This window comes from Pezoporus flaviventris, unplaced genomic scaffold, assembly GCF_033815535.1.
Source record: "Pezoporus flaviventris isolate CSIRO_AGI_PZ_B2104156 unplaced genomic scaffold, CSIRO_AGI_Pfla_v1 ptg000009l, whole genome shotgun sequence".
Classification (NCBI taxonomy): domain Eukaryota; kingdom Metazoa; phylum Chordata; class Aves; order Psittaciformes; family Psittacidae; genus Pezoporus; species Pezoporus flaviventris.
This window is the reverse complement of record NW_026892557.1, coordinates 3,980,527-4,008,524: the sequence shown is the minus strand read 5'-3', so window position 1 is coordinate 4,008,524 and position 27,998 is coordinate 3,980,527. Positions and strand designations below refer to the sequence as shown.

General features: G+C 41.8%; 2 protein-coding genes across 10 annotated transcripts; one reads left to right on the top strand and one right to left on the bottom strand.

The window, feature by feature from the left end:
- The first annotated feature begins 126 nt into the window (after positions 1–126).
- PER3 (period circadian regulator 3) lies at positions 127–17,993 on the top strand. Of its 9 annotated transcripts, none has more exons than XM_061450317.1 (21): positions 136–521; positions 1,480–1,631; positions 2,195–2,310; positions 2,992–3,193; positions 4,167–4,215; positions 4,991–5,127; positions 5,494–5,572; positions 6,298–6,404; positions 6,650–6,806; positions 7,760–7,865; positions 8,342–8,467; positions 8,747–8,873; positions 9,302–9,446; positions 10,089–10,216; positions 10,456–10,659; positions 11,274–11,522; positions 12,053–12,789; positions 13,892–14,069; positions 14,603–14,777; positions 15,434–15,584; positions 17,046–17,993. In XM_061450317.1, the coding sequence occupies exons 1-21, from the start codon at positions 262–264 to the stop codon at positions 17,145–17,147; spliced, it is 3,687 nt and encodes a 1,228-aa protein (XP_061306301.1). In that variant the 5' UTR covers positions 136–261; the 3' UTR covers positions 17,148–17,993. The 9 variants fall into 9 exon arrangements, 7 of the variants coding, with proteins under 7 accessions (XP_061306306.1, XP_061306307.1, XP_061306301.1 ...); XM_061450316.1 differs by having other exon boundaries at positions 137–521; positions 11,271–11,522; XM_061450318.1 differs by having other exon boundaries at positions 138–521; positions 10,477–10,659; positions 11,271–11,522.
- A 4,191-nt stretch (positions 17,994–22,184) lies between these two features.
- On the bottom strand, positions 22,185–26,011 carry UTS2 (urotensin 2). The gene is made up of 4 exons (XM_061450324.1): positions 25,846–26,011; positions 23,503–23,613; positions 22,895–22,938; positions 22,185–22,308 (listed from the first exon to the last, which is right to left on the bottom strand). Exons 1-4 carry the CDS (start codon positions 25,946–25,948, stop codon positions 22,192–22,194), a joined length of 375 nt encoding a protein of 124 aa, XP_061306308.1. The 5' UTR covers positions 25,949–26,011; the 3' UTR covers positions 22,185–22,191.
- Between the last annotated feature and the right edge of the window lie 1,987 nt (positions 26,012–27,998).

The following is a 27,998-nucleotide window of genomic DNA, read 5'->3' as shown; positions in this document are numbered from 1 at the left end:
GGCCGCCGCGTGCGGCCGCCGTTACGTAACCGGGGCGGGGGCGCGGCGCCTCCCCTCACGGCGTGGCGGGGCCCGGCGCAGGTAGGACCCCGCTGCCGGGCCGCGGGTGGAGGCAGAGCGGGAGGGCCGGGCCGTTCCCTCCCCTTCCCTTCCCTCCGCGGCTGTGCAGGCCCGGCTCCGCTCCGAAGGTCGAGGGTCCGACCGCGCTGAGGAGCGAGCAGCCGCCGATGCCCCCGCGCTGTAGCGCCCTGCGGGTCGGAGATGGACGTGGGCGAACTCCGCGGCGGCGGCTCTGAACGCGGAGCGAGTTGGTCAGCGGCGGCTGCGGACGGGTCAGAGGGGGCGTTGGGCCTCGCCGGCAGGCCGCGGGGGGAGGCGGGCTCGGGGTGCGGCGGGGGTCCGGGGACCGGCTGTAGCGGGGCAGGGTTTAACGGGCCAAACGCCAAGGAAGCGGATTTCTGCAGCCGGGAGGCCAGTGGCTGCTCAGCTGGAAGTTTCGGGAGGCACGGCAAGCTTAACAGGTAACCTGACAGCGCGGAGCACCGACTGTCCTATTGCTTGAGCTGAAGGCGCAGTCAGGGACCTGGTGTAGCTGGGATGCAGTCCTCACTTCAGTGCACCAGGGCAGCCTGAACCACAAACCGTGATGCTGATGATAGCCTCACGTGTAGATCACGCATCGCTGTTGCATAGCTCCTGATAAGATGTTTGCCTCGGTTTTAGATTGGCTGAACAGATAAGTCGTTGCCCCTCTGTGGCTTCTACGTGTACTTAACCTAAAGACTATATTGAGTAGTGGTAGAGCAGAAAGCTATAGTTTTTGCGATGTTGATCCAGCACGTGAAGTTAACATGCAATATTTGAGCTCTTTTACAGATTCGTGCAGTAACGGTATACTAATAACAATGCCAGATGGCCAGGAGTTATTTAAACGAACGGTGTTCCTATCCAGTCTGTAGGCTTAGAATCAATCAGTATTTTGAGGATACTGGCGGTTAGTAACTGCTTACTATTCAGTCAAAAGAGGGAGATCTTGTTACTAACCTTGCTGTTGAAGCCTCTCAAATCACGTGAGGAGTGAAGTCTTTGCATCAGGTGTATTTTCAGTACCTCGCGTTTCCCTGAAGTGCTTATATTCAGTTGCAGACTTCAAGGCTAGAAAGACTTGAATGCATATAAAATTGGCATCTATTCATTATTTTAATACCAGTGAAATCTAGAGTAAGCATCAGCTTATTTTTAATTGATCGTGACGTGACTTTGCCATCCATGACATGTTGGAGTTGGAAAGGAGGAAAGCAGAGGAGAAAAGATTAAGCATCAGAGAAGTGAGAAAGATACAGCAGGAAGTGTTTCAGGATATTCTGTGACCCTGCAGCTAAGGCTATAAAGTTAATTTAGTGAAAAATTTTAATTGCTTGACAGAGAAGAAGCTCCTATTCCAGAAGTCTCTGGTAAAGTTTAAGCTCTGTTTCACAGTGAGCAGCTGAATTGGAGCCAGACTCACAGAGATATGGTGATGATGATCCAAGAAATGAAGAGGTGTTTGCCTGAAGACAAAAGGAGTTCCAGCAAGCCCAGTACAATCAGTGCTCTCAACTATGCCTTGCGGTGTGTCCAGCAGGTCCAAGGTATGTGGAAAAAGTCTGGCAGCATAGAAGCTATACAGCAGCTTCATTTGAATAGATGTGTTTGGCAACAAATAACTGGAATGCTTTCCTTTGTTTTAATGTTATCTGGCAAACACTTGATTTTCTGAAGCACTGTGGGTTGTTTTAAATAATCATGATATCTTTTTTGTTGGAATGCCCACCTCCTGCTTCTCCAGCTTCCTATAGCTAATAGGTGCCTGCTAATGACTTTCTGTATATGTTGAAAAAGTAGCATTGCTGTTCCACTTTGAAAAATTACTGATAGCCTGTGTTTTCCAACAGAACTAAGGAGCTAAAATTGTTGTTTTGCCATCATGTTCTGTCCTTTCTACTTCTTCATGCTCGTTTTCTGTAGGATAAGTCACTCCAATAGTATAAGCACTCTTCCTTTTCCCTTTGTCACTACACAGACTTTCCTCATCTCATTTGGACTTCACCAAAAAGATGACAAGAGTACAGGGGCTGTAAGAAACACTTTCAAAATAGTCTCCTTACTGACTTCCTTGTGTTTGTTTTGCTTTTCCTGTTTTTCTTCAATTTAGCAAACAATGACTTTTTCCAGGCCCTGAGTGACCGAAGAGTGTTTCAGACAGATGTGATGACATACAGCATAGAAGAGCTGGTGGCAGTTGCATCTGAACACACTCCCAAAAACACTGTAAGGAATTCAGGCATACTTAAGGGGTTCATCACTGTTTCACTCTCTGTTCAGTCTCCTTACATCAGTTTGTGGAAATAGGATATCTAAAATTGAAAAGCCTTGAAGTTTTAGCCAGACAGACCTTTGTGCTTCTAAAGGTAGATCAAGGCTATTCCTTATCTGTGCTGACTCAGGGTACCCAACCGCAGCAAGTGGAGAAAGTCCTGGGGTTTTTTTTAGGACCAGAAGCAGCATATACATCGTTTGAGTATTTGATTTGAGAATCCAGTTACAGCATAGCGATCTCTTGAGACCCACTTAGCAGAAAGCTTTCAAAGCTGATCAAGTCCATAGTTGTGAGGGACTTTGGTTTTTATTTGTGCTCCAGGAACTAGTTATTCTGTTGTTTGGGGGGGGGTGGGTCTGATAGCAAATCATTCTGAACAATTGCAAGCATCACTGTAATCTGTTTCAGTTTTGATACTGAAGTCTTATTAGCATTTGTAAATGCTGAGTAGGCTGTCTACAGCATTGGAGATCGGAGTGGCTCATGCATAACTTTAATTGGATGCTAAGTTAAGAGCCCGTTTTTGAACCTCTCTCTTAGGTTGTGGTGGGTTTGAGTGGATTGGGTTTTTATCCTTACAATACTGGTGCCATGTGTTGGGGGATTGTTTTTAACAATGGTGTTTCTTCCAGGACACATTTGTGGCTGTATTTTCCTTGCTTTCTGGACGCATGGTGCATATTTCCGAGCAGGCGGCATCCATTCTAAACTGTAAGAAGAAAGTGTTGGATTCCTCTCGGTTTGTAGAGCTGCTTGTCCCTCAGGATGTGAGTGTGTTCTACACGCACACGGATCAGTCCCACCTGCCTCTTTGGAACATGGAAAGTCAAACAGGTGAGGCTTGGCAATGCTCTTAAATGCTTTATGTGTCTTTCTGTTTTTGCAGAATGAGGATGGAATAGCTGTTCATTTTAAATGCTTATGCTAGCAATATACATTAGCAACACTTGTTCCCTTTTCACTTTGAAAACTCAAGTAGCTATGCAGCTAGTCCTAGCTAGTCTCCTAGAGGCTTAACACCTATTTGGGGTAAGTAAAAGGCAGATAAACCATTGTTTCGTGCATCATCTTATTCATTCCAAGCGCTGCTGTTCTTTAAAAAGAAACTAAAGGTCTAATTGTGGTTGCTTTGTCTTTGTGGTCTGCTTGCAGCCTGCTGTGAACGTAGCTCACTAAACCCAAGTTATAAGCTGACTTGCTGTTTAGTGGTGGATGTGCTAAAGTTGTGTCTTTTGAGTCCTATGTTATTTGTGAGCAGTTCAAGTGTAGCTTGCGTGCCACAGCCATGGCTTTTGCCCACATAACCATGAGGCTGTTCTGGCATCAAAGCTGGGAAATCCAAAATCCTTGCTAGCAAAGGATGTGAGACATCAGAGGCTGCTAACACTGGCATGCCAGGGATTACACTACTTAAAAGCTAGTCGTGTGCCTGCCCAGCACAGCAGTGGTGCCCCTATGGAGGAGTTGTTTTTTTGCTTTGAACTGTTACTGAACTTTCCTCTCCCCATAACTCTTGGCTGTATATAGGTTTTGGTCCATGGCTCCTAAAGCCAGGAATTTTCACCTGTCCTTCCCATAGTGATGCACTAAAGGTTTTCTAAAGATCATATGTGTTTCCTTTGAATTTAGTTCCAGGTTAGCTATTTCTTCAAGAGTGAGTGGGGTGGAGGGGAGGGAGAACACTTGAGGTGGGAGCAGACTGTTGAACAGCTAATTAAGAGCAGGTTCAGAAAGTCTGGGTTTAAAGCAGGGTTTAAAATATAGGTCTTTATTAACTTATACTTCCAATGTGTGTTCTTCTTACTAGCTTCTCTGTATGAATATGCCCAGGTGAAGTCCTTTTTCTGCAGGATCAGGCAAGTACATTACCAGTGTGTTGGAAGGTTTGTATCATTCTTTTCCAGGAGGGGGAGCTGTCAGTAATAGTTTTTATGACACTGCTCTCTAGAAACGTGTGTTTTAGTCTCTAAAACTAAATGTGTAATAAGAAAGTAACTTTTAGTGTGATAACGTCCAGAAACTTATCTCAATTCTTTGTCAGAGCTGGAGTAGGTACTGAAATTATAACAGGTGAAAAGAGTCATTACAAAGGCCTGGTTGAGATCTCATCTAGGATGTTGCGTGCAGCTGCTGCTCACACATGTTCTAGGAAGACAAACTCTCATGTGAAGTCCATCCAAGAACAACAGCTATTTGTGAGCTGAGGCTGGAGTCTCAAGTAGGTCAGTGAACCAAAGCTTGAGAGACAGAATTCTGTGTTTTTTTTTTTCCTAAAAATGGTACAGAATAAACAACAAAAAGAACTGTTTAACTGGAGGAGAGCACAAAAACCAAATGGATGGTTCTTGTGAATGCATTTCAGACTGAGAATTAGAAGGTTAGATTAATGGCATTTCTGGAACAGCCTCTGAATGCAGGTATTGGAGGCAAAACACCTTGGTTTTAAGGGGTGTGAGAGCAGTATTGCTGAATGTGTTGGCCATGGATTGCAAAGGCGTATGCTAAGGACCTCAGGAAATCGTGATTACCAGGGTCTGTGCTTTAGCATGACTTCTCTGCAGGGCTCTGAGCCCTGGCATAAAGTATCTGAGTCTTGAAACCAGTGCATTAATCCCTTTTACTTTCCCTCAGGAGTGGTAAAGATCAAGAAACACGTTATTACCCCTTCCGAATCACACCATACTTAGTCCATGTGTGTACTTCTGTCCACGTGGATACAGAATCCTGCTGCTTAGCTTTGGCTGAGAAAATTCACTCTGGATATGAAGGCAAGTCAGGAGACTGCAGTCAAAAAAAACAAGCCAACATTAAAATGCAGTGTATGAAGTCTGTTGCCTTTGTTTAAAACTTGTGCTTGGGTAGGCTCACCCAGGTAACTTCCAGTCTGTGTGTGTTCATGCATGCAAATCCAGAGCATCTGTGCCTTCTGTGCAAGGTCCCAAAGAGTCTGACCTCTTCTCACTATTTCTGTTTTTGGGAGAAGTCTGTACCACCTAAAACTGTGTAATGTGATGTTTCAGGAAGCAGTGAGTCATTAAAAAGGCTCAGGAGCCAATAACCTGTCACGAGCAGAAGTGACAGGTTTTCTGCCTTTGTGCATATTTTGTTTCAATAAATATTTCTTTTTCTACTAGCTCCTCGAATCCCTATGGATAAAAGAATCTTCACCACCACTCACACCCCTGGATGTGTTTTTCTTGACATAGATGACAGGTGAGATTTGAGTCTTAAGACCTGCGAGGGTATGTATAGAGAGGTAGCAGAAAATCCTTTGGTGATGGAGCTGGAGACACAATTAATGTAGTTGAACTGTGCAGTTGGCAATAGTGAATTAAACAAAGTAGTTTTGTGTTAGTAGACTCATGGAAAAACATCTAGAGCTTGACAGATATCATCTTTGTTGACTTAACATGTGAATTAACCAGAACTGCAGTCAGGTTTTGTTATCCAGGGCAGTGGGGGGTCTGGGGGAACACAGAGTGGAAAACCTACATAATGCAAAGCTCGGGGGATTGCAGTGTGGAGATACAGCTGTACTGAGCTGGGCCAAATTTGGCAAGACTAAACCTGTCTCCTGCTGAGCCATACGAGTGTTTTTACAACACAATTTTCAGCCTCTGTGTCAGATTTCATAGTGATGCTTATTCAAGATCCTTTTTTATGTTACATTTGCTCTTTTCATATAGACAGGCACAAAGCTGCCTGTAAATGTGAAAGTCTGCCAGATCTCCAGGCACAGAAATGTTTGTCATTAGTATTTACATACCTGCATTGCAGTGGATGATCATTAGAATGATCATATGGAGCTGGAAAATGTTCTGTAGCCTTAGTTCATGCCTCTGTGGATCATGCATGGGGCCTTCACTGACAAGCAAAGGGTTAAGGATTTAAATACTCAAAACTGTACTATAATCAGTGATAACGTGTCTGGGTTTCAGAGCAGTGCCTTTGTTGGGTTACTTACCTCAAGATTTAATTGGAACGTCCATTCTGATGTATTTGCACCCAGAAGATCGCCCTTTGATGATTGCTATTCACCGGAAGAGTAAGTACAGTTGCTTTAACAGGGATTTCCACTGCTTTTAGCATTCTTTCATTATCATATTGCTTGGTATGTGACTGCTCTGCAGTGTAGACAAAGAGAAACTAATGAATTAAAGCAACCAGTTTGATCAGAGCAAATTCAAGCCCAGTTTTAAAGGAGCCCATTGTTAGTGTTTGTGCTTGCACTCCTGTGTCGTAATGCAAACTAAACCTTGTTTCTTGATTGGTTGGGTTTGTTTTTTTCAGTCCTGAAGTTCGCTGGTCAACCCCCTTTTGAACATTTACCTATTAGATTTTGTACTCAAAATGGGGATTATGTCATACTGGATACCAGCTGGTCCAGTTTTGTGAATCCTTGGAGCAGGAAAGTAGTGTTCATCATTGGCCGACACAAAGTCCGAACGTAAGTCAGCTGTAGAATTGATCTGTTAAAGTGCTTTTTGTTGAATGCTCTGCAAAACAAAATGGTCTCAGTACTGAACTAGAGACCTGGTGTTGCTCCTGCGGTCTGTGACAGCTATCTAGCATCTGTCTTGCAGCCCATTCCTTCAGAACAGCATTCATTTTAAGTATGAAAATTAGTAAATTACTTTGAAGTAAAAGGCAAAGCCAACTTTTTTGGTTTTTAACATATGTTTTTGCACATGGCTGATGTCCAAATACCCTGATAATGGACGTGTCTAAATCAAATATCAGTTATAGAAAGCCGAGTAAAAGCTAAAATACCGTGTAAAAAGTCAATGACTTTAACCAATGGTTAGCTTGCATTCACTCATTATTGGCTCACCAAAACAACAACAAAAACCGTTACTTGACAGACATGTAGCTGAAATGACCTTCTGATCTGTCTTCTGGAACATTCACTTGCTACAGAATTTAAGTATTTACCAAGATAACCGCTTGAAAAAAAAATGCAGTTAGTATTGAATGTGCAAGTTTATTTTTTACATGTTTCTCCTTAGTTTCCAAGAGATTTGGAATACGACTGCCTGCCTGCTCTTACCTGTTTTTTCTAGGAAATGGCTTTTTGAGATGGCCTTTTGGCTTTTCAGAGTGATCTTTTATGGGGTGTGAATTCGTCTTCTGGGTGAAGGAGACAGAGGTGTAGATGCTTGTCAACCTTAACTCCTGTCACTGTGCTGGTGTGCTGACTTCCCTGGGGCTTCACATGAAGCACTGCCCTCATAACACTACCTCACTATCCTAGCAGAGCTGCTAGTGGAACAGAAGACATCCCTTTGTATTGATTCAGTGAAGTAGTAAAAATAATGATGATAAAGAATCTGTTGCAACTGTTTTAGCTACCTTTTCTTATCAAATTTAAATGAGTAGTGAAATTTTGTTGTCTCTCTCCAGAAGCCCTCTGAATGAAGATGTCTTTGCTGCAAGAAGTAAAGAAACGAGCCATGTTGAGAAAGAGATAAGAGAATTGCAAGGACAAATTTACAAGCTGCTTCTGCAGGTAAGGAAGGTGAAAGACTTTTAAAACACTGGCTGGCCTCAGTGAGGGGCTAAAGCACCTTGTAGTGTTTAGCAAACTACTTTGGGGATGATCTTCTATAAAGCTCTGAAAGGAAAGCTCTAAATGGAGACACACTCGTGTGACAGCCTTAAAAGTATGGCTCTGGGTAGCCCGATTAGGAAAAAATAGTTTGTTTGCCACCTTTGCTGTGTCTTTAACATAAAGAATAAATGTAAAAATATATATATATATGTATGATATAAATATAATTGACAGAGATAAATCTGTATCTTGAAACAGCTTTAAGCATGGTAAGGAATTTTTCCCAAGCAAGTGGCAAAGCCCAGAGCAATACTGACTTTTCACTTAATGGTTTTGTTTAGTTGAAGTTCTGTGTCTTAAGTCTGTTGTTTTCTTCTTTTTGTTCTCTAAGATGATTTATTTTCTTTAATTACTATTTTTCTCCCCTCGTACAGCCAGTTCACAGCAATGTTTCCAGTGGTTATGGAAGTCGTGGAAGCAACGGCTCTTATGAGCACTATATGAGCATAGCATCTTCGAGTGACTCCAATGGGAATTGTGCAGAGGATATACAGGAACCAGTAAGCCCATAAATGTGTCACTGCCTGCAGAGTAGTACAAATATGCTTTTTAAAATGACAGTTTTTACTGTGTACATGTACAGAACTCACCATGGGTTTAATTTAATTAAATCGACCATGATAACTAGATTAATTAAGTTTACAAATACCAGTAGATCCTAGGCTTAGGCTGACAGTCTGCTGGAGTTTGTAGCTCCCTCGAAGTTTGGAGAATACAAGAGCCCAGACCCATTTTAATGGTCTCATTTTATTCTGACTCCACGTTTCACTTATCTCGAGATGACATTGCAGCAGATTTGTGCAGATGTCAACCGAATCAAGAACCTGGGCCAGCAGCTGTACATTGCATCAAGGAGCAAGCCACAGAACGGGAACGAACAGGCTGTGAGCTCAGGAACACTAGGAGGTAAGTTAATGTAATTATGATCTTTATGGTAACGTGAACTCTCTGTAGATCGATAGCCATGAGTTTCTAGCATGGTTTAAACATACAATAACTTTGTAACTGCTCCCTAAGGTACAGAGGAACATATCCAGCTCTTTCTAGACTAATAGAGTTTTACTTCTTTAACATTTTATAGTGAAAATGCAGGCTTGCATGTAGCAAATGTAAGTCTACTGGAGAAGCATCCCAAAGCTGCTTTACGTGGATTCTCAAAACATGTGAATTGAGATGAAAATGCAGAATAACTTAGTAATGAGAGCTGTGCTGTCATAGGCCATATATCCCTGTATAATATGTATGTATCCCGGTATGTGTATATATATGTTTCTCAGTGGGGGTAGTGTTTAGATGCCTCTGAGAGGAGTCTTTGAGGATTTCTTCTTTTCTAGGGAAGAGGCACACTGCTGCCTGTTCTCTTCAGACAGTGAGAAGTGATAGCACAGAAGAACCAGGCAATGTGTTTTATGATGATTCAAAGACCACTCCACGTGTGCCTTCCTATCAGCAGATCAATTGCGTTGATAGCATCATCAGGTAATAGACTATAAAGTGATTTTAGTGATATAAGTTTAAGGATAATTGTTGCAAGGTAAAATACCTAGGCAGTTTACATTGGTCTGGACTGTTTGGGGTTTGAGTTGTGAGATAAATTTGGGATGGATTGCGATAGTTTGTGAAGTTTTCTGCCTCTCTGGGCAATCCATTCCAACACTCAGTCAATCTGAATTACACAGTATTGAAGTATTTAGGGCCCAAAGATTCTGTTTGCAGCTACTGATGTTTGCCTACTGATAGTTTCACCACTGGTGCATAGGAGTTTAGGAGGATTTCAGTGGGAATATTATGTCAATGTCTTCTCAATATACATCTTGAGAACATCCGTATAAAAGAGTTGATACAGTTTATAGGATGTTGGTATATTTTCACCCAGAAGATAATATTTCTTTTTCTCTTTTCCCCTTTTTTCTCTTTTTCTTCTAAAGAGTAAATCAGAGAATTTGTTTAAAATACTCCCTGGAAAGCACATATGTGCCCAGAGCTTCCTGCAGTGAATTTAAAATACTAGTTAACAACACTTGGATCTCCAGTTTGGATTGTTCAAATGTTTGTCTCTCCAAATGGAGAAAAAAACCCCACAAAATAGCAAGAGCTTCCTGTGATATGCTTTTATTTCAGATATCTAGAGAGCTGCAGTATTCCAGCATTCAAAAGGAAATGTAAATCTTCTGCAAATACATCATCGTCATCTTCAGAAGATGACAAGCAAGTCCAGCAAAGTCAGCAGGAAGCTGAGGCACTGGAAGGTAACACAAAATTTATTGACAATCATAATAGACAACAGTATAGTTGTCACACTGACAGCACAAATATTTTGGTTATGTGGTGAATAGATGCTTACCTTGTTTAGATGTCACAATTAAGCTACAATATTAAGTCTTTGAACATAGTCTGCATAGTTACTTCCTGTTTCTGAGCCACTTGATGAACTGAGAGCATTGCTTGGAATGAAATTCCATGTAGAAGCTTTGTCATTTACCAATAGATACTCCTATACTTTCAACAGTTAATTTCCAAACTCCGGTGTCTGCTGATCAGGAAGAGACACTGAAAGAGAAGACAGCTGCAGGCATGGTTGGAGCTCCTCTGGCAGACCTGACCCTGTCCAAGAAGGCTCCAAGTGTGGTGTCTGTCACCAGCCAGTGCAGTTACAGCAGCACTATAGTGCATGTCCCACACCCAGAATCAGGTACTGTTCACACTCGCAGAACACTGACTTGTCTCACTGATTTTTCCATTTAAACTGTTTCCAGACTGAAGTAACAGCATTAGAAAGTTTTGTCCATTTGAGATACATTCTCATGAATATGAGCTCTGAAATACCTGGGTTTTATATACCTGGAAATTTTTACAGTATTTTAATAAACCTGGTTTTAACAGAGTGAATTATTTCTTTTCCCCTTTAACTTAGTCACATATCTCAAACACAACACTGTGCTTTTAGCCATTGAGGATTAAAATAAAAATGACTAGTGGGCCAGTGTTACTGCATTTTAATGCAGTAGGAGCTTAAAATGAGCATTTAACTGCTACTGTACTAAGAAAATATGAAGAAAGAAGTGCCTCTGTAATTTCAAAGTGAATTCAAAGTTTTCCAGACCATGCAAAGTAATTTGCTCAGTTGATGTTAGTGTAACTATATTTGCTTGTGAAGGGTGTATTCTGCCCCCGCCTCTGCAGCCTTTATCTGCTCAGTAGCTCAGACTAGATTCTTTTGTGTGTAACCCTCTGGGTGTTGTGGGAGTTGATACCAGAAGGACAGAGCAGAGAGTGAGTAATTATTTTCTTCCCTCTTCAAAGAAGTGACTACAATGGAGGATACTACTGTTGGAAGTGAACAAATTGAGCTGCCTCCTGTGCATGCTCAGAATCTCACTGCTGTGCCAGAGGACTTAAAGCCAGTTGGGCTAACAAAAGAGACGTTGTCAGCCCACACTCAAAAGGAAGAGCAGAACTACGTTGACAAGTTCCGCCAGAGGATTTTGCTTTCTCCATTTAGGACTTACCTTCAACAGGGGAGCAGAAATAACAAAGGACATTCCTGTGGCCAAGGTAGGAAGCAGATTTGAGACAGAGACTTAGCAGATGGCTTACAAAGACCAGCCTAGCAAGGAGTCTGGTTTTCCTTTGTATAATTTAGCCAGTATCTTGCTGGGGGCTAGGGTTAGGGTTTGTATGATTTAGCCAGTATCTTACTGGGGCTACAGACAGAATACTTCCTTTGAACTGCCAAGGCTTGACAACAGCATTGCCCACACAGAAGGTCTGCTCCATCTTGGATGTTGCTATCTTGGGCTTTTCACAAAGCAGATAATTATTGCAAAAACCCTGCAAACCCCAAGGGATGTAAAAGATGTGATTGGGATAGGCCAGAATGATGGATAAGAAAACTGATTGCGGGAAGGATAATATTGTAAATATGTCAGCAAATCCATCCTTATGGTGTGTGGAACAGTTATCCAGAGGGAAGTCAGATCTGAATAAACCACACTCAATTGTCTGGGTATTTTTTCTCTCTTTCTCTCCCTCTTTTTTCTTTTCTTGTCATTTCAGTGAATGTGTCTCTTTTCCTTCCTCCTTAGGAGATTCCACTTCAAAGCAGATGAGCCCATCTACCTGTAAAAAAGGCAAACATGGAAAATTCAAGCGCCAGAAACCTCAGAGAAAATCCTCAGATAACCACTCTACCAGTAAAAACAGAAATAGTCTTCTGTGTGTGAAGAGAACAGTTCAGAAACAGTCCTTCTCTCCCTCAGAAGTGTCCTGTTTGAGCTCCTCCAGTATGAATGTCCTTCCTCCTATGGGATTTCCTGTTTATTCAGATCCACTGTCAAGTTTTCCAGCCTCTTCTTTAGGAGAGGAGCTTGCCATTCACTCATTCAAACCTGAGCCTGTGTCATCATCACAACTATGCTGTGAAGCTCAGTCGTGTCCAGTGTTTTATCCCCCAAACATAGGCACGTTTATGGCTGTATTTCTTCAGAGTTTCCCTATGTATGCTCAAATGCCTCAGTACGTCTTTCTTCCTAGCCCTCAGTATGTTTATCTCCCCTTTTCATATCCATGCACTGTACTACCTCCAGCCCCACCTCCTCCTGCTCCATCACCAATAGCACCACACGCTGTGGATCAGCCCTTTCCAGTCTCTTCTGCCACATCCATGGAGGACCGGCAAGAGGGACAGTGTGACCAGGCCCTACTGCTGAGTAGCTCACGGAGCAGCTCCCCGCTTCAGTTGAATTTGCTTCAAGAAGAACTGCCCAAACCGATGGAGCTTTCCACTGGTACTGTTGTTAAAGCACATACAGAAGCTAAATGTGTAAGTAGCATGAATTTTTAATGTAGAGACCCTGACTTTGATGGTGTTCAGTCACAAACTAGCAGTGATGATCTGTGTTTCAGGGTCATCAGTTTTTTTGTTGGCTGCTTTTTCCAGTGGCTGTGCTATGTAGACTACAGGGCACAAATAGCACAGGAGGTGGAGAAAGCTGTTGATACTTGCAGCCGTGGGGTCTTGTAACAGTACAGTGTTGGCACTTAGCAGATGGCAGGAATATGACATCTTCCAGTCTAGGCTGCCACGAGCTGCTTTGACTCAGCACTTTGGCATCAGCCTTTTCAATTGTTGGCCAGAAGTTTGGGTTCGGGGCTTTTATGCATGTGGAACTTGGTTAGAGCTGCACAGTTCACATCCTTTTTCAGCCAGTCCCACAGTCTCTGTGGAGAACCAAAACAAAGGGAAGATGCACTTCTAATTACTCCCTCTGTCTCCCAGGGATGCAGCTAATGACCGAAGAACAGGGATCCGTGTGGGGCGGTTTCCATACTTGGGCATAGAAAAGGCCTCTCCAACTTCCGCGGTAAACTCAGAGGCAGGAATCTGAGCTCTGCAGGCAAGGAAAAAAATGCTGGCTCCTGAATCCAGGTTGGGCTGGAAAGGCTGGATCAGCTGAAACTGCAGGGTAGGGTCCTGGAAGGGGAGTTGCTGTACCTGTAGCCACTGAAGCTTTGAGCTTCACAGAATGAATCAGGGGAAGACTCTCGTACTTCCATGGTAGCGCACCATTGCTTGGCGCATGTGGCTGCTTCATGCCATCAAACAGGACATGAAGGGAACTGACTCCTGCTCTCTTGTCAGCAGAAAATACTGACTTAATGCAACAGTACAATATCTTGACCCAATGGGGAAGGATCTGCAGCAGAAACCAGTAACCTAGAGTGCAGGTGCTTGCCGATTTCACCATGAAGAGTGTTACCCTGAGTTTTAGACTGCCTTGTGTTTTCAGAGTAGAAACTCCAAACCTATTGAACTGATCTGAGAACTTGGTCAACATGTGACAAATTCAGTAAATGGATGAAGTTCTCTTGTCAAACTTAAATGTAATTGCCATGGATATGTTTGGTTTGATTTTTGTCTGCAGGACAATGATCCAGAAGACAGTGTTAGCAGTGCTAACCATTGTGCTTCTAGTGAATTTACTGACCACTCGCAGTATGAGGGGTCCCCCTCAGGTGCAGGTTCAGCAGCATCAGGCAGTGGATCAGCTTTGTCTGGTTCTTCAGGCTGTAGCTCCAGCGAGACTTCTGGTTCTGGCACAGGTAGGGAAATTCAAGATTTGGACGTTTGGTAATTCATAACAAGATACTGGAATGGGAATGGACAATCTCAGTAAGAGGATCTGTAGTCTTTACTTGTCACCAGGTTTCGCTGTTTGAAGCCAAGTTTGTTTCAGTCACTGTAGCTGGAAATGGCTATCTAAGCCATTCCTTTAAGCTGTAAGTCACCCTTTTGCTCATTACTGCTTTTCTCTGCATTAGATACTGGCTTACATCTTACTTGAGTGAAGGTAAATCTGCCTAGAGTATGACCTCTTGAAACAGAAGCAGGGAAGTTAAGTCAGTTAATTTTGAGATAAATTAATAAAGCTTTGGAGATCTTAAGTTACTTAACAGAATGCACTTTGAATTCTCAATAGTAGTATATCACTTGCTAGAGCAATCGTCTTGGAAGTACCTGTGTTCGTATTACGGAGCTAGCTTGCAAGAATACACTGGTGTTTTATTTTTTGTGCTGAATTATTAGGATTTTTCCAGACATCTGCATTCCTTTTCTTTTTCATGGTAATTCTCAGGTAGTGGGAAGAGCACCAAGTATTTTCCCAGCAATGATTCTTCTGAAGCTTCCAAAGAAAAGAATGAGGAAGTAGAAGAGAAAGGGACAGCTCATAAATCCAGTCATGAGTCAGCCTGGATGATGATGGATCACACACCTGAGCAAGTTCTAATGACTTACCAAATGCCAAACAGGTTGGAAACCATGAAAAATTTCTGACATGTGGTTTGGAATTGTGCTTAGAACTGTAGAATTTAAAAGGAGACTGTGGGAACAGCGCACATTGCAATGGAACCCCAGGAAGGGGTATTTTTGTGCGTTTTAAGCCCTGGTTATTTCCCTTTGTCTGTTTTTTTTTCTGTCTTCCCCATTTCCTCCATCAGTTAAAATGTGATAACATGTAACTTCTTTGCTGAAGTGTTAAGGGGATTGATTATTGTCCTGTACTTTGAATGCATAAAGGGCTAAAAATACTTGCATGTTGTTGGCAAATTGCTTGCAATTAGTGCTTATATCTGCAAATTGCTTGCAATTAGTGCTTATATCTGAGATTCCATTGCAAAACCCCAACCAAACAAAACTATAGAACAATAAAACAAAAAGCACACAGAACACCCCAAAACTCCAAACCAAAATAACAGCAAAAAACCCGCTGACAGTTAGATCACTGTTGAAAGGAGCCTTACAAAGCACTAAGGTTTAACAAGCTCTAGTTACTTTTCAGTGGCTGATGCTCTCTAGACTTCAGCCATAGACAGATACTGATGAAGAGACCCCCAAGGTGATTGTATTTGGTGCCTGCTTTGCTTCATTTAGTGGAGCTGTATTCACAGGTGTCTGTTCCCTGCAGAATTACAGAGGAAGTTTTAAAGGAGGATCTGGAGAAGCTGGCAGTCATGCAAAAGCAGCAGCCGTGGTTTTCGGATGGGCAAAAGAAGGAGCTTGCAGAGGTACACACATGGATCAGGACCCAGACTGTCCCACTGGAAATCAGCACCCAAGTAAGCAGTTGTGAAAGGGATCTGAATCTTATTCATGCCTTGGCTAGCCAGTAGCAGTGCCATTTCTAACCAGTGAGGTCTTACAGTGGTGGGGTCACTTGATGGTTGTTCCTCGTAGATTATGTAAGGAAATGAGCTCAAGTACGTATAAATGTGCCAAAATACAGATCTTTCCATTGTATGTCTTTGCAAGATACTTAAATTCTTTGTAGGGATCACCTGTAACAAAGCTCCTTCAGTCAACGCCTGGATGAACAGGAGTAGTGTCATACTGTCACATAAGAATCCGTATCTGGCAGTGTTTTTTTCTGTTGGCATTAGGTCTTTTATTCTTTTTTCTACAAATTGTTGCTAGGATTGCACAGCAGGTAACACTGGGCTGTTAGTGGAGATTAGAGCAAACACAGAGGAGGTTTAGGCATATAGTAAGAGACACAAAAATAGCTGCCTTTTGTAGGTGGATTCATCGTTTGAGAATTTTGGTGTCTTATGCCTGGTTATTTTACCTGGCATTACTTTTGGCTACTCTGATAAACTAATTCTGAGTTGTATTAGTGTATGTTGAAGAACGCCCTAGTCACTTTGAAGTGCTCGCAGGTACAATGGAGAAGAAAAGAGCAGGACAGAACCAGTCCCACAAAGATTTAGAGCTCCAATGATGTGTTGTACAGAGCATTTCAGGGCAGAGTGGGTTGTATTCATGTACTCATGCAGCAGAAAAATATCTGCTATGGCACTGTCTGCTCTATGGGCTGGGATTTTCAAATGTGGTTTTATGAGCTGTGGTATTTATTCCTGGAGCAGAAAAACTGAGAAGTCTATGTGATCAGCTCTGGAACAAGACCAGAAGATTAGTGTTTGTTTGCCTAATACAAGAGTCTTGTGTGTGTCCTATTGCGGTTAGGACCACGTGTTTGATTCAGATAGCAAACTGATGTCCAGTGGTCTTGCAGAAAATACTGTTGAATGTTAACATCTCAAATGTTATGAGATGCATTGGTATGCAAATACAAGTATTTGATAGCAGGATTTCTATTTCAGTACTTGATTTCAGTATCATACCATTTGTCAAGAACAAGAAAAATCTGGTGTGTCAGTACACCTGGGCACCTCAGCCTTTTGTTGTTGGTCAGTATTGTTGCTGTTCCACTGCAATCCAAATCCTTAATGAGCTTCTGGGTTATAAGGCTGAAAGATAAGGCCTTCCAACTCAAGGAGGTCATATGCCTTTTTATCTCAAAGCTAAAACTGTGTTCCACTAAACAAAGAATTCATTTCTGAGACAAGAGAAGTTGGAGATGAAAGTGCTTCTGAATATATCTGTATAATACAATTTCTGCTTGTAGAAAGAATTTGAGCCCAGGGGTGAGAAGTTTGAAGAGTTTTCAATGTGCAACCAGGATTTGACTCCTCGAAATATAAAAAGAATTTAAATTGTTATGTTCTTGTTCCTTTTTAAAGGGCTGTGTTACATGTGGCATCAGGGATGCAAGTTGTGAGGCTGCAATGGCTGCTGACAATATGGAAAACAAGGGAAAATTGCCTCCACATCTGCAACACTGAAGTCACCAGCACTTGTGTCAGTAAAACCACTTGGTGTAATTCCCATCCTCTTTTCCTCTGCCTTCGCTACATACTAGTGGTGACTGTATCTGGCTATCTCTTCCCAACATGAACAATCACGTATGTGAAACTAAATCTTCCTCCATTACCCCATCGCTCCTGGCGTGACTTTGAAGACAATCTTTCACTGTGAGGCTGTTTCTCTTCCTGACCTCACAGACTTGATGCAGAATGGATTATGTTTCTAACTTTTGATTGCTCAGTGATGAGCAAAACACAAAGGAGTTCTGGGATGTGTTTGTATATTTGAACTTGGCAAGTAAGAGTCTGAAAAGATGCAGTGGTTAAGATCTACAGTGATGAACCTAACAGACTGGAACATGTAGGCTAGATGTACTGAAACCAGCATTGAAACCAAGGTGTTAGTTTTCATTTGTTCAACATTTAAAGATCTAAACTGAAGATTCGGATGCTCTGAGGCTCTAAAATCACTGTAGCTGGTTCAAGAATCCAGAAAGCTTTTTGATGAACAGCTGAAAACTGGCTGAGTTATCTGCATCAAAATGCCTTTCACCAGCTTGTGCCCATCAAAAACTGAAGTGCAAAGAAGCAAAGCTATTCCCTATGTTTTTCATGATGAGTGTTTTGGAACCAAGTTGGTTTATAGCTTTTGCTTTTAAAGCTGTGTTTCTCAAGATGGGTGTTTAAAATGGATTGAGGGTAACTGGTTTGCAGCTCCACTACAGATGAGATTATAAGTAGCAATCAAAACAAAAAAAGTAATAATTCAGGAGTTATTTCCTTGTACAGGATCTGCTTTTCAATAAAAACACACGGGAAACCTTTTCTATGAAGGCATTATAGCCTAGTTACCAGTTCAAGTAACTACAGGCAATCTTTTCTGTTGCTAGTGCTCTGGGCAGCAGATTTGTGTCTTAGTTTTTTTGTTGCTCATTTAGAGTAGTTGGATGAGCTGGAGCCAGACGTAATGAATAGGACATTTTAAGCCATTTCCCTGTTTTGTTTTTGTCATGGTGATGCCAAAAAAAACAACCCAAAAGATGAAAGAGATTGAGCTTTATTTCTTCTGCTTTCTTGAAAAGTCACATGTTGTGGAGCCAAACTTGAACATCAGACCACAGATTTCTTATCACTTGATTGACTTCCTGTACAAGTTTTAACCTCTTTCTTTATAATGGTGGCTCTGGCTGTAGAAATCCATGGACAAAAATGTAGTTTGTGCATGGTGTGAGTTTGTGGCTCAGAAAGTGGTAACCACTTTCTCTTTCGGTGTGTAAAAGGACTTGTTCTCATGTTAATACTTCTAGCTTCAAGCTGAATGTCTCAAAGTGCTCTTCAAGCAGGACACGCTTCATAAACCTAGCAGATTTTGTCTGATTTCCCCTTTGTTTATCAAAGCTGGATGTAATCAGATTTTCTTTGTGGAGATCATCACCTCAGCCTTCTCAACAAATACTGTTGGAATGTAACACGATTCATCCTTTTGTTCTGTGTAACTCTTCCTTTTCTGCTATGTGAAGGTTTTTCACGTTTCATTTACTGGTGAGCTTCAGATGGTTTGACTGAGTTACAAATACTGTGATCTGCAGAGCTTCGAAGGACAACTGTATTTATCTAAAGAGGTTTGTTAGTTCTTAGAATCAGCTCGGTGACAATCTTTGTCGTTCAAGCCTATTTCAAAGAAAGGTATTTTGACAGAATTTCTAGTCTAATTTGACCCAGGCAGCATTCTTTGGCTTCATTTTCTAAGTGTGCTCTGTTCATGCCTATTGCTTTCTATTTATTCTCAAGCTGCATTTCATTGTCTTTCAGTTTTTCAGCTTGAATTTTTCTTCTCTTGTGTTGTAAATCAGCAGAGGTCCACACATGGTCAGTAGTTTTTGTGTTCAAACAGCTCTTAAAATAAGAGACTTTGATGGGTGTTTACGTATAGCAGATCATGTACTCAAGCAGAAAAATGTGGGTAATACCTTATACCTTTCCTAGTCTTTTTCCAGCACTTTCCAAATAGAGTATTCTGCTTTATAACCACACTGTCCAAAGTATTTGCTCCAAAACATGTAATAAGATGCTTTGTGTTACAGGTTCTTTTCTTAATTGGGAAGTTTCTTAACTAATTTAGCTGTCAAATTATGCTTATGCACTAGAATACATTCTAGTTAGATGTGCTTACGTTGACTGCTTTAATGTGTTTTGAGACTTGGTGAAATAGATCAGTGTGAATGCTCCAGGTAAGGATGGCTGTCTCCTTCAAACTAGGTAGGAAGTGGAAGCCAGAAGGGAAGTGTAGAAAAGCTATTCTTGCTGTATGTTATTTCCTGAGTATGAAAATGAGATGGTTTGCAATGTGTTAGCAGGCATACATGTCATCCACTTTACAAACAGTGGGGCTTAGTTTAGGAGAATGTTAATAATGCACCTAACAGTTGAAAGATGCTTTCCTTCCCTAGGTCTGGAAACATGCTGGTTGTATAAAAGAGGCAGAGAGACAAAGGGCTTGCACAATATATACCCCCGGTTCAAACCAAATCCAGGAGTATAACTTGTGGAGCTTCACTCACTGTATCCTGTGCTGTCTTTGCTACAAGTGGTCAAGTTTCTGACCTTTATATAAAAACTTGATAGTATTGTATGTGTTCCTTGCTTGGAGATGTTAACCCTGTTTGTAGCACTTGCTCCTGTAAATTTGTGCCCAGAAAGATCCTTCAGCGGCAGAAATCCCAGACATCCTAGTTTTTGTAGTTCTGTGAACATCATACCCTCTGACCATACAATAATGAAGGTGCATGTGCCTAGGAGCTTGAATTCAAAGTTTGTAATCCTGGCTAAATCTTGGGTGCAAGTCCTTGTCTGGGGCTATGTTAGTCCTGGGTTATAGAATAAATATGGTGTGGGAGAAAAAATAAGACTGAAGAGGTGAATCAGTGCCCTGTGTGATGATGAAACTAAATATTTGCCCCAAAATCAAGCGGTGTTTGCTGCAAAGCCAGATTTAGGACAAAAAACAGTTTCTCAAGCTACTCTTTACCCCACTAGAACCACACCGTCTTGCAGTCAAATGCCTTATCAAGATGTTTGGGAAGGACCTCATTTCCATAAGGTTTCAGGAACTGGTAGTTTCTACGTCGGTTTATATTACTCTTTCAGTCTCTAGTTTGCTGGAGCAGTCAAAGGGAGATCCAGGTCTGTTCTGAAAGATCAGTGGAGTAAATAGTGCAGCCAGATTTGCACACACTATTTTGCTTATGTGGCTTTGTCTTACCTGGCATAATTTAAACATTGCAGACAGGTTAGAACTGTTGGGAAGGTCACTTCTTTGGTGACCAAAGGGAAAACATGCAAGTGCAGTAATGATGCAGTTAATACCCCCTGTGGGGGCAGCAGCAGTTTAGAAACCCTCGGTGGATTTCTCTGGCAATTTCTTTTTTGTTGTATTCATAAAATACAGAATTGTGTTTTTAAAAGAGGAGTTGATGTGCAAATATTTTCATGGCATTGTGAGGAACAGGAGGGACCTGAATGTGTTTTTCCAGTGCGATGAGTATTTGCTGAATGAGTCCCGGGTTGGTAAGTTTATCTTCCAGCTGAATCAAGTTTTAAATTGCAATCAAATGAATTTTTACATCAGGAATATTTTATTGATACAATACTCAGCTGGGGTTGAATTTCCAGGTGTGATTTTTCGCTGTAGACTTCAAAGGAGCTTCTGGTTTTATAAATAAAACTAAAAATATGCTGCAAAAAATAATGTTTCCAGGGTGTGTTTACTTTTGGTGGTGGTAATGTCTAGAAAATAGACTTGTACGAAACTATTCATGACCTCTTTCTGATTGTACATAGGTGCTCTTGTGGGGTTTGCTTATTTTGCCTTATGTTTGCAATATTTGAAGCGGAATTGAACAGATTTATTTCTTTTCCCTCCACCCTTTGTAGGCTCTACCCCTTTCCATGTCTATGAAATAAATCTGCCTTAGATGGTTACTCATTTAGATAAATTTGGAGTCTTTCTTACAGTTTTTATTGACTGATGAGGAGGCAGGAAAGGAGGAACTTCCAGACAGGCACTGACTGCTCCGTTGTGTAAGGATGAATGTTCAGAAGACTTCAAGTAGCTGCACAGTGCATCCAGCTGCTGTAAGGATGTTTTTCTTTGCTATAACTGCCTTCATCTGTCTTACAATTTATGTGAGGTGAGCAAGCTGCATCAAGCCTTGTTTAAACAGCACATTCAGAGATTTATGATGTATATTATTGCAATTGATGTAGTATGTGTATTAAGTGAAGTTTGTGTCAAGCTTTCTTTGAGCCTTGATTGGCATGAGATACATGCAGAGCATGTATTGAACAAGGTAGGGCTTCACAACTTAGACTGAGAATGTGCATACTGTCAAGATTGCCATCCCATGGAGGGGAATCTTTAGCTTTATTCATTGCAGATATTACTGAGAAGTACCTGGGATTGAGCAGTTATTTCTCTCCAGTGGTAGTGGGAGCAGATGCTTGATCCTGATCCTGAAATGTGCTGATTGTTTCCATGGTGCCTTGTGGATGTTAGGAGGGGATTGGGCACTGCTAAGCTGCCATCCCTCACTGGCTCAGCATCATCAGGGAATGCAGCAATGACCCTCTCTCCCTGGCATCCCAAGCTATGTCAAGAGACCAAGCAACAAAAGAGAAAGTCCTCTTGCCTCTGGACTTAGATGCAACTGAGGCATCTTCTGAGAGGTTTCATGGGACCCCATGGGAATCTTACTTCCCCTGCACGAGTTCTTTTCATGTTGCACATTTATCTCTTTGTCCCATTACTTTCTTCTATTGTGCTGTAGTCTTAAGTAAATACCACACTGCTCACAGCATCATTGCAAAACATCAAGAATTTATTAATTTCCAAGTAGCATAGAATGTAAAGTTAGGAGCTGTCTTCATGTTTCTTCATTCTCAAATCAAAAGCAAATCTATAAACATGTTTTCAGACATCTGTATAAATTACACAACCAAAGTCAGGGAGACTTTCTTCTCCTGCTTACACACAATATTTCCAGAAGCACTCGGAAAGATTCCCACGTTTCTTGTACTGTTTCCTATCCTTGGTCAAGAAGCGGCCCAGCAAAGCAATTCGAGGATGATTTCCGTAGAAAGTCTAAAGTCAAACACCATTAGACAGGTTACTGTTGGATGATAAATGTTCCCAGTGGGAAAGTCCATTCTTCAGTGCCCCAGCTGACTGCACAGCCCTGTGTTCTGACTGGGGGAAGGAGAGGCGACTGCCCCATGTGCCCTCTGATTTAGGTGGTGCACTGAAACTGGTCCCCGTCTTCTGCCTTTATATATAATTCAGCAGGAATTATGTTCTCTATTTACCTAATGGTTCATAACAAATCTGATAATACTGTGTAGCTTATGTTGTAGTGTTGGGGGGAAATGACATGCAGCTTATACTGGTTAATGGCCTGGCTTGGTGAAGCTGGAAGTTGGCCTTTATTTAGTAAAGCAGTTTTTCGGGGTGGGTAGAATGAAGAGCTCTGGATTTTTTGCTGGTTTCCCCACCTCCCACTTACCTAACTAGCTGATTCCTGCTTCAAGAGCACTGTGGCATGTTTTAGTCTGTACTGTTTATGAAGTCTTTGGTTCTTAAATGATGATAACAATTCCATGTATTTTAAAATGTGGTTTAAAATGTGGGGTCTTGTTTTTCTTGTTTCAGTGACAGGTGGTCATTTGCTTACCTCTTTGATATTTTCCCTTGGGTTGTAGCTGCTGGGGCTAAGACCTGGAGAGGGGAGACATAATGAAATGTTTACCATTTAGAAATGAGGAACCTATGCAAGGCATCGTGTGCCATGATTCTGGAGCCAGCAGGAGGCTGGAATGTTCAGTGGACCAAATAGAAAACCCTTTTGATGCAGCAGGGCCAGTTCTCCTTGCAGGATCTGGGATTCAGCAGATGCAAACTGTATTGTCCTTCAGCAGGCATCTGTTGCCCCCAGAACCATCTGCTGCTGTTGCATCTTCTGCAAGTACTGATGGTTTTTAAGAGACTGCTGTTTTGTTTTGTCTGCTAGCTCCTTCTAGGCCAGTTTTTGCCTTGCCCTGGGTTTGTTGTATGGAGGTTTTACTAAACTGAGTTGGAGACATTTTACAGCTAATATTGAGCTGCAAGCATGGCTGCTCAGCAGGTTTCCCCAAGGTCCCAGTTCACTAAATGTCAGCTATCTGTTGCTTGCACATAATGCTGTGCTCCAGAAAATACCCAGGAGTGGGACAAAATATTTATGGAAGCTGGACATGCAGATCATGGGCACTCCTCCATATATTGTTGTGGTAAATTCCTCACCTCCTTTATTGTCTTCAGTCAGTGTGCCCAAGAGCTCTGGCAGGAACTGAAGCAGGGAAGTGCTTCCTAGGCTGCCCAGTCTCTCCAGGTCTAATCTTGGATCTTCATCAGCTGCAAATGGAAGATGACAAAGAAGCATACAGTAAGAGGGTTTTTTGCTTTGAATCCCTGTTTCAGTCTGTCTCAGATGATTTCTCATCAGGTCTGTTGGCAGCCTGATGAAGACTATAATGAAATTGCTTATCCTCATTTAATGAATATAATAGGGATACTTGTGTGTTTTGTCTTGGGTTTTTTACTTCCAGAGCTTTGAGAAGAGATACCTTCCTGATGTTAATGCCAGGTCCTCATTTCTCTGGCAGGTCTTTCTTTAAGAAAGTTTTTTGACCCAACAGCAGCTGCTGCCATTGCTTGGGGAACTCACACACCAGTTTTTAGTCCATTTCTACATCAACTATGCTGGAGCTTTTTCATGAATAAAGACAAAGCTTCCTGTTCAAGGCCTATTAACCTGTTTGGTTTCCCAACTATTAAATGCAATAAAATGAGGTGAAGGGCAGGATAAATGTAGGAATATTTTGGCAGCTGTGCTTCTCGATGCGTTTCAGTCATCTCTCTCATTTAATGTGTGTACCAGTTGCAGATACTACTACTTTTTCTGAAACAACAGATAGCGGATACCTGATGGAATTAATTTGTAGGTGCATAGAGAATTTGGATTTCTGTAACTAGGCTGTGCCCTGGGGCAGCTCTTCAGTAGGAGCCCTTCGTGGTGTTACACTTGAGGTAAATAAGGCTTCTGTAATCTGAACAGTAAATTTCATGTTTGCTAATATATAGCAGACATTCAAAACTGGGGGCAATGAGAGGATGCTATTGTCAAACTCCAGTTGTGGAGATGAGTATTGTTTTCTAGTTGCACTTTTAGGTGATACTATGGCATTCTAGTTGCTCTTACCTGCAGGGTGGGTAAGAATCCCTAACTCCTTAATAGGGTGTATATATAAGAAAATAAGCTGCTGAAAATAATCCCTCAACACTTCAAAATCTTAGACATAGATCAAGAACATGAAGACCTTTGATGCCCACATTGTTAGTTTGTTCACTGTACAAATGGGCAGTTGCAAAGGACAGTGGGGATTTTGGTGTAAGACACTCTTTATAACAGTATTGTAACTTCCCAATAATAAGATAATTCCTCTCTCTAGCCTTGTATTGTTTTTAAATTCAGAGCAGTGTTGGCAGGTAAATTGATTTTGAGATTAAAAAACCCAAACCAACAAACAACAACAAAACCCAAACCAAACCACAAAGCCATAAATGAGAGCCCTCTTTAATACAGAGTTCTATCTTATCCAGTGCACAGACTTTATATTAGCAAGGAAGATTTAATAAGCCTAATGGATGTCTTCAAACAAATGCAGTAATGTTAGAGCCAGCTTGTTCACCCTGTGATGTGATAGATGCTATCCATACTGAGTCATGGTTGTCTGTAAATGCAGGTTACATAGAGGAAGGCTTAAGAAGATGCTGGCTTAGTGAGTCCAAGATGTTCAAAGCAAGCTAGGGACTACTGATACCTATAAACCAGCACAATGGCTGTTGTACCTGAAAACCAGGTAAGAACAGCCACTTCTTAATAGTCACCTTTATGCAGTAACTTTGGGTTTGATTTGCCTGGCTTTTCAGAACTCATTTCAGAAACTCTTCCAGTACAGGTCCGCTCTGATGACAGCAGCCATCCCAGTTGTTGTGCATCTTTACTGAGCTCTTCCAATCTTGATGTATGCTATAATGCCAAACTTTGAGGGCAGCTTTTTCAAGCCAAGATTCATTCTTCCATTGGACTGAATGGAATTTGCTTTAACGCAAACAAATAGCATGCTCAATACACTGTTTTTGTAGTGTAAGACAGATTTGCCTGTTCTTGATCTCAGTAGGAATGCATCAATCTCTGCAGTAGGTTTCCCCCTTTTTAAATACAGCTTCAGCTAAATATCACTGTACAGCCAAGTTTCTTTAAATTACTCAATGCCTACTAATGCTGCTTCAAAGACAGATGCTGTACATGCCAGCTTACATTCGGTGCTGGAAGGCTCAGATACCTTTGTCTCCTGGATCTCAAAGCAGCAGGAATAAATATTTAGGGCACCCAGTTTCCCCCATTTTAAAGAGTAGCCTTCACTGATGATGTCACGTGTGCTGCCAGTGTTGGGAAGAAATTCCCACCTTTGCTAAGCTGGTCAGCACAGATGAAGGCCCTTCAGAAAGCATAGCTGCTTCTCTTCTGGGTTTGCTGCTTCAGCCCCTGCTTTCTGACCATTAAAATCAAAATGCTCTTACCTGAGAGTTGATACGACATCTCACTGGCATTGATGATGGGGAGAGATGAGAGAGGACAGGAGAAGCCAATAATAATGAGACAGCAGAATACCAGCTTATGCATTGTTGCTGTGTTGGATGGATCTCGTCTTTGCCTACTCCTGTATCTCCGAACTCCTGTCTGTTGCCTCTGCTCCCTGTTTCACCCGTTATATAGCCGCTCATGACCTCATAAATATCATCATGTTCTCTCCCCCCTTCAGAAGAAAAAAATCCAATGAATTTATTGCCCATTGATTCTAAATGGAAACCACTTTGCATTGATGTAATTTTTCAAGGTAACAGTTCATAGACAATAAATTTACTGTCTTATAGCTTGGTGTACAAAATGGATATTATATCAAACCAAGCACAGTAAAGTTTATAAATCTGGCATTAAAAAAAAAGTAACTTCCAGTTATAAATCATGAGTTAACAAAAGGGTCAGACATTAGTTGAAATGACCAGGGCAATCAGACAGCTGATTTATGAGCCTTAGCAGCCTTGACGCAAAGCATCTGATATGAAATTCACTTTTTTTTTCTTCTTGGGAGATGGATGGATGTGTTGTGTTGTATTTGGGGTTCTTGTGCCAGAAAAAGTACAAGAGAAGGGGAGTTAAAATATCGAGTTCATTTACAAAGGGAATGGAAGGGGAGTTTGATTTCTGAGCTCCCCGAGCCCCCCAGAGCATTTCACATCTATTTATTTGAGAAGACCTCATCCAATGTTGCCCTAGAGAACTGTCTTGGCAGAGAAAGCACAGCTTCCATCTGGAGACTTGCTTGGTACATATAAACTACTTTGGCTGATATTAAACACAGGTCCCTCGCTAGACTGGGAGACCCTTTTCCATTTTGCTTATCTTCTCTTTCCCCCATTGGAACTAACTACCTAATTCTGTGTGTGTTAGCTAAGGGTTTTTGAACTTTTTCAGCTTTTGCTTTTTTTTAGTGCTAGCACAGTAGTTGCTGTATGTAATCTCAAACTTTAGTCTTCATTTCCCTCCATCTAGCATATTTTGTCTTCTCTACTTACTATTTAGTATCAAAGAGAGAAGACTAACTGGACTGGTCCCTCATCTTCATTCTCTGTGAAGCATCATATCCGACTGTATAGAGCCTTGTAAGTAAGTTACAACAATTTTGTTTCCTTCAGGTGGTGAGAAGGTTATGGCTGTTCAGGTTCATAAGGAATTAAAGTTTGGTAATTTTCTTTCCTGCCTCTCTAATCAAATGCGCCTTTAAATGCGCTTCAATATACTGTAAAATTCAACTAACGTTACTGAAATTCTTTCCCTCTGCTGAATTGTGTGATAATTTTAAGTTGCAAAAGGAGTGATCTGCTTGCTTTTGTCTTCATTAAGGTTTCCTGTTGAAGATTAATTTTTATGTTGTAAATTTGGTGACTCCTAGGGTTAATTGCAGATTAACTACAACCGTCATCTAGAGCAGGGCTATTTCTGCTGCAAGTCTAATTCAGAGAGAGCACACCCCATGCTAACGGGTTGCCCAGACAAGCTGTGGACTCTGTGAATCTGGAGCTCTTAGAATCATAGAATAGTCAGGGTTGGAAAAGACCTTAAGATCATCCAGCTCCAACCCCCCTGCCATGGGCAGGGACACCTCACACTAAACCATCCCACCCAAGGCTCTGTCCAGCCTGGCCTTGAACACTGCCAGGGACGGAGCATTCACAACCTCCCTGGGCAACCCATTCCAGTGCCTCACCACCCTAACAGGAAAGAATTTCCTCCTTAGATCCAGTCTAAACTTCCCCTGTTTCAGTTTGAACCCATCACCCCTTGTCCTGTCACTACAGTCCCTAATGAAGAGTCCCTCCCCAGCATCCCTCTAGGCCCCCTTCAGATACTGGAAGCTGCTCTGAGGTCTCCACGCAGCCTTCTCTTCTCCAGGCTGAACAGCCCCAACTTTCTGAGCCTATTGTCTCTTCTATTGTAACCTCCCCTGCTCAAATCAGGGTCAGGCAGAGCAGTTTGTCCAGGAGTGTATCCAGTCAGGTTTAACAGCTCCAGGGATGGAAGGGGACTGAATTTCAAACCAAGGCTTTGTCGAGGCTGTGGGCATCCCCATGTAAGCTCAAATGCTCTGCTTTGAGTGTAAAGGTGGGAGAGG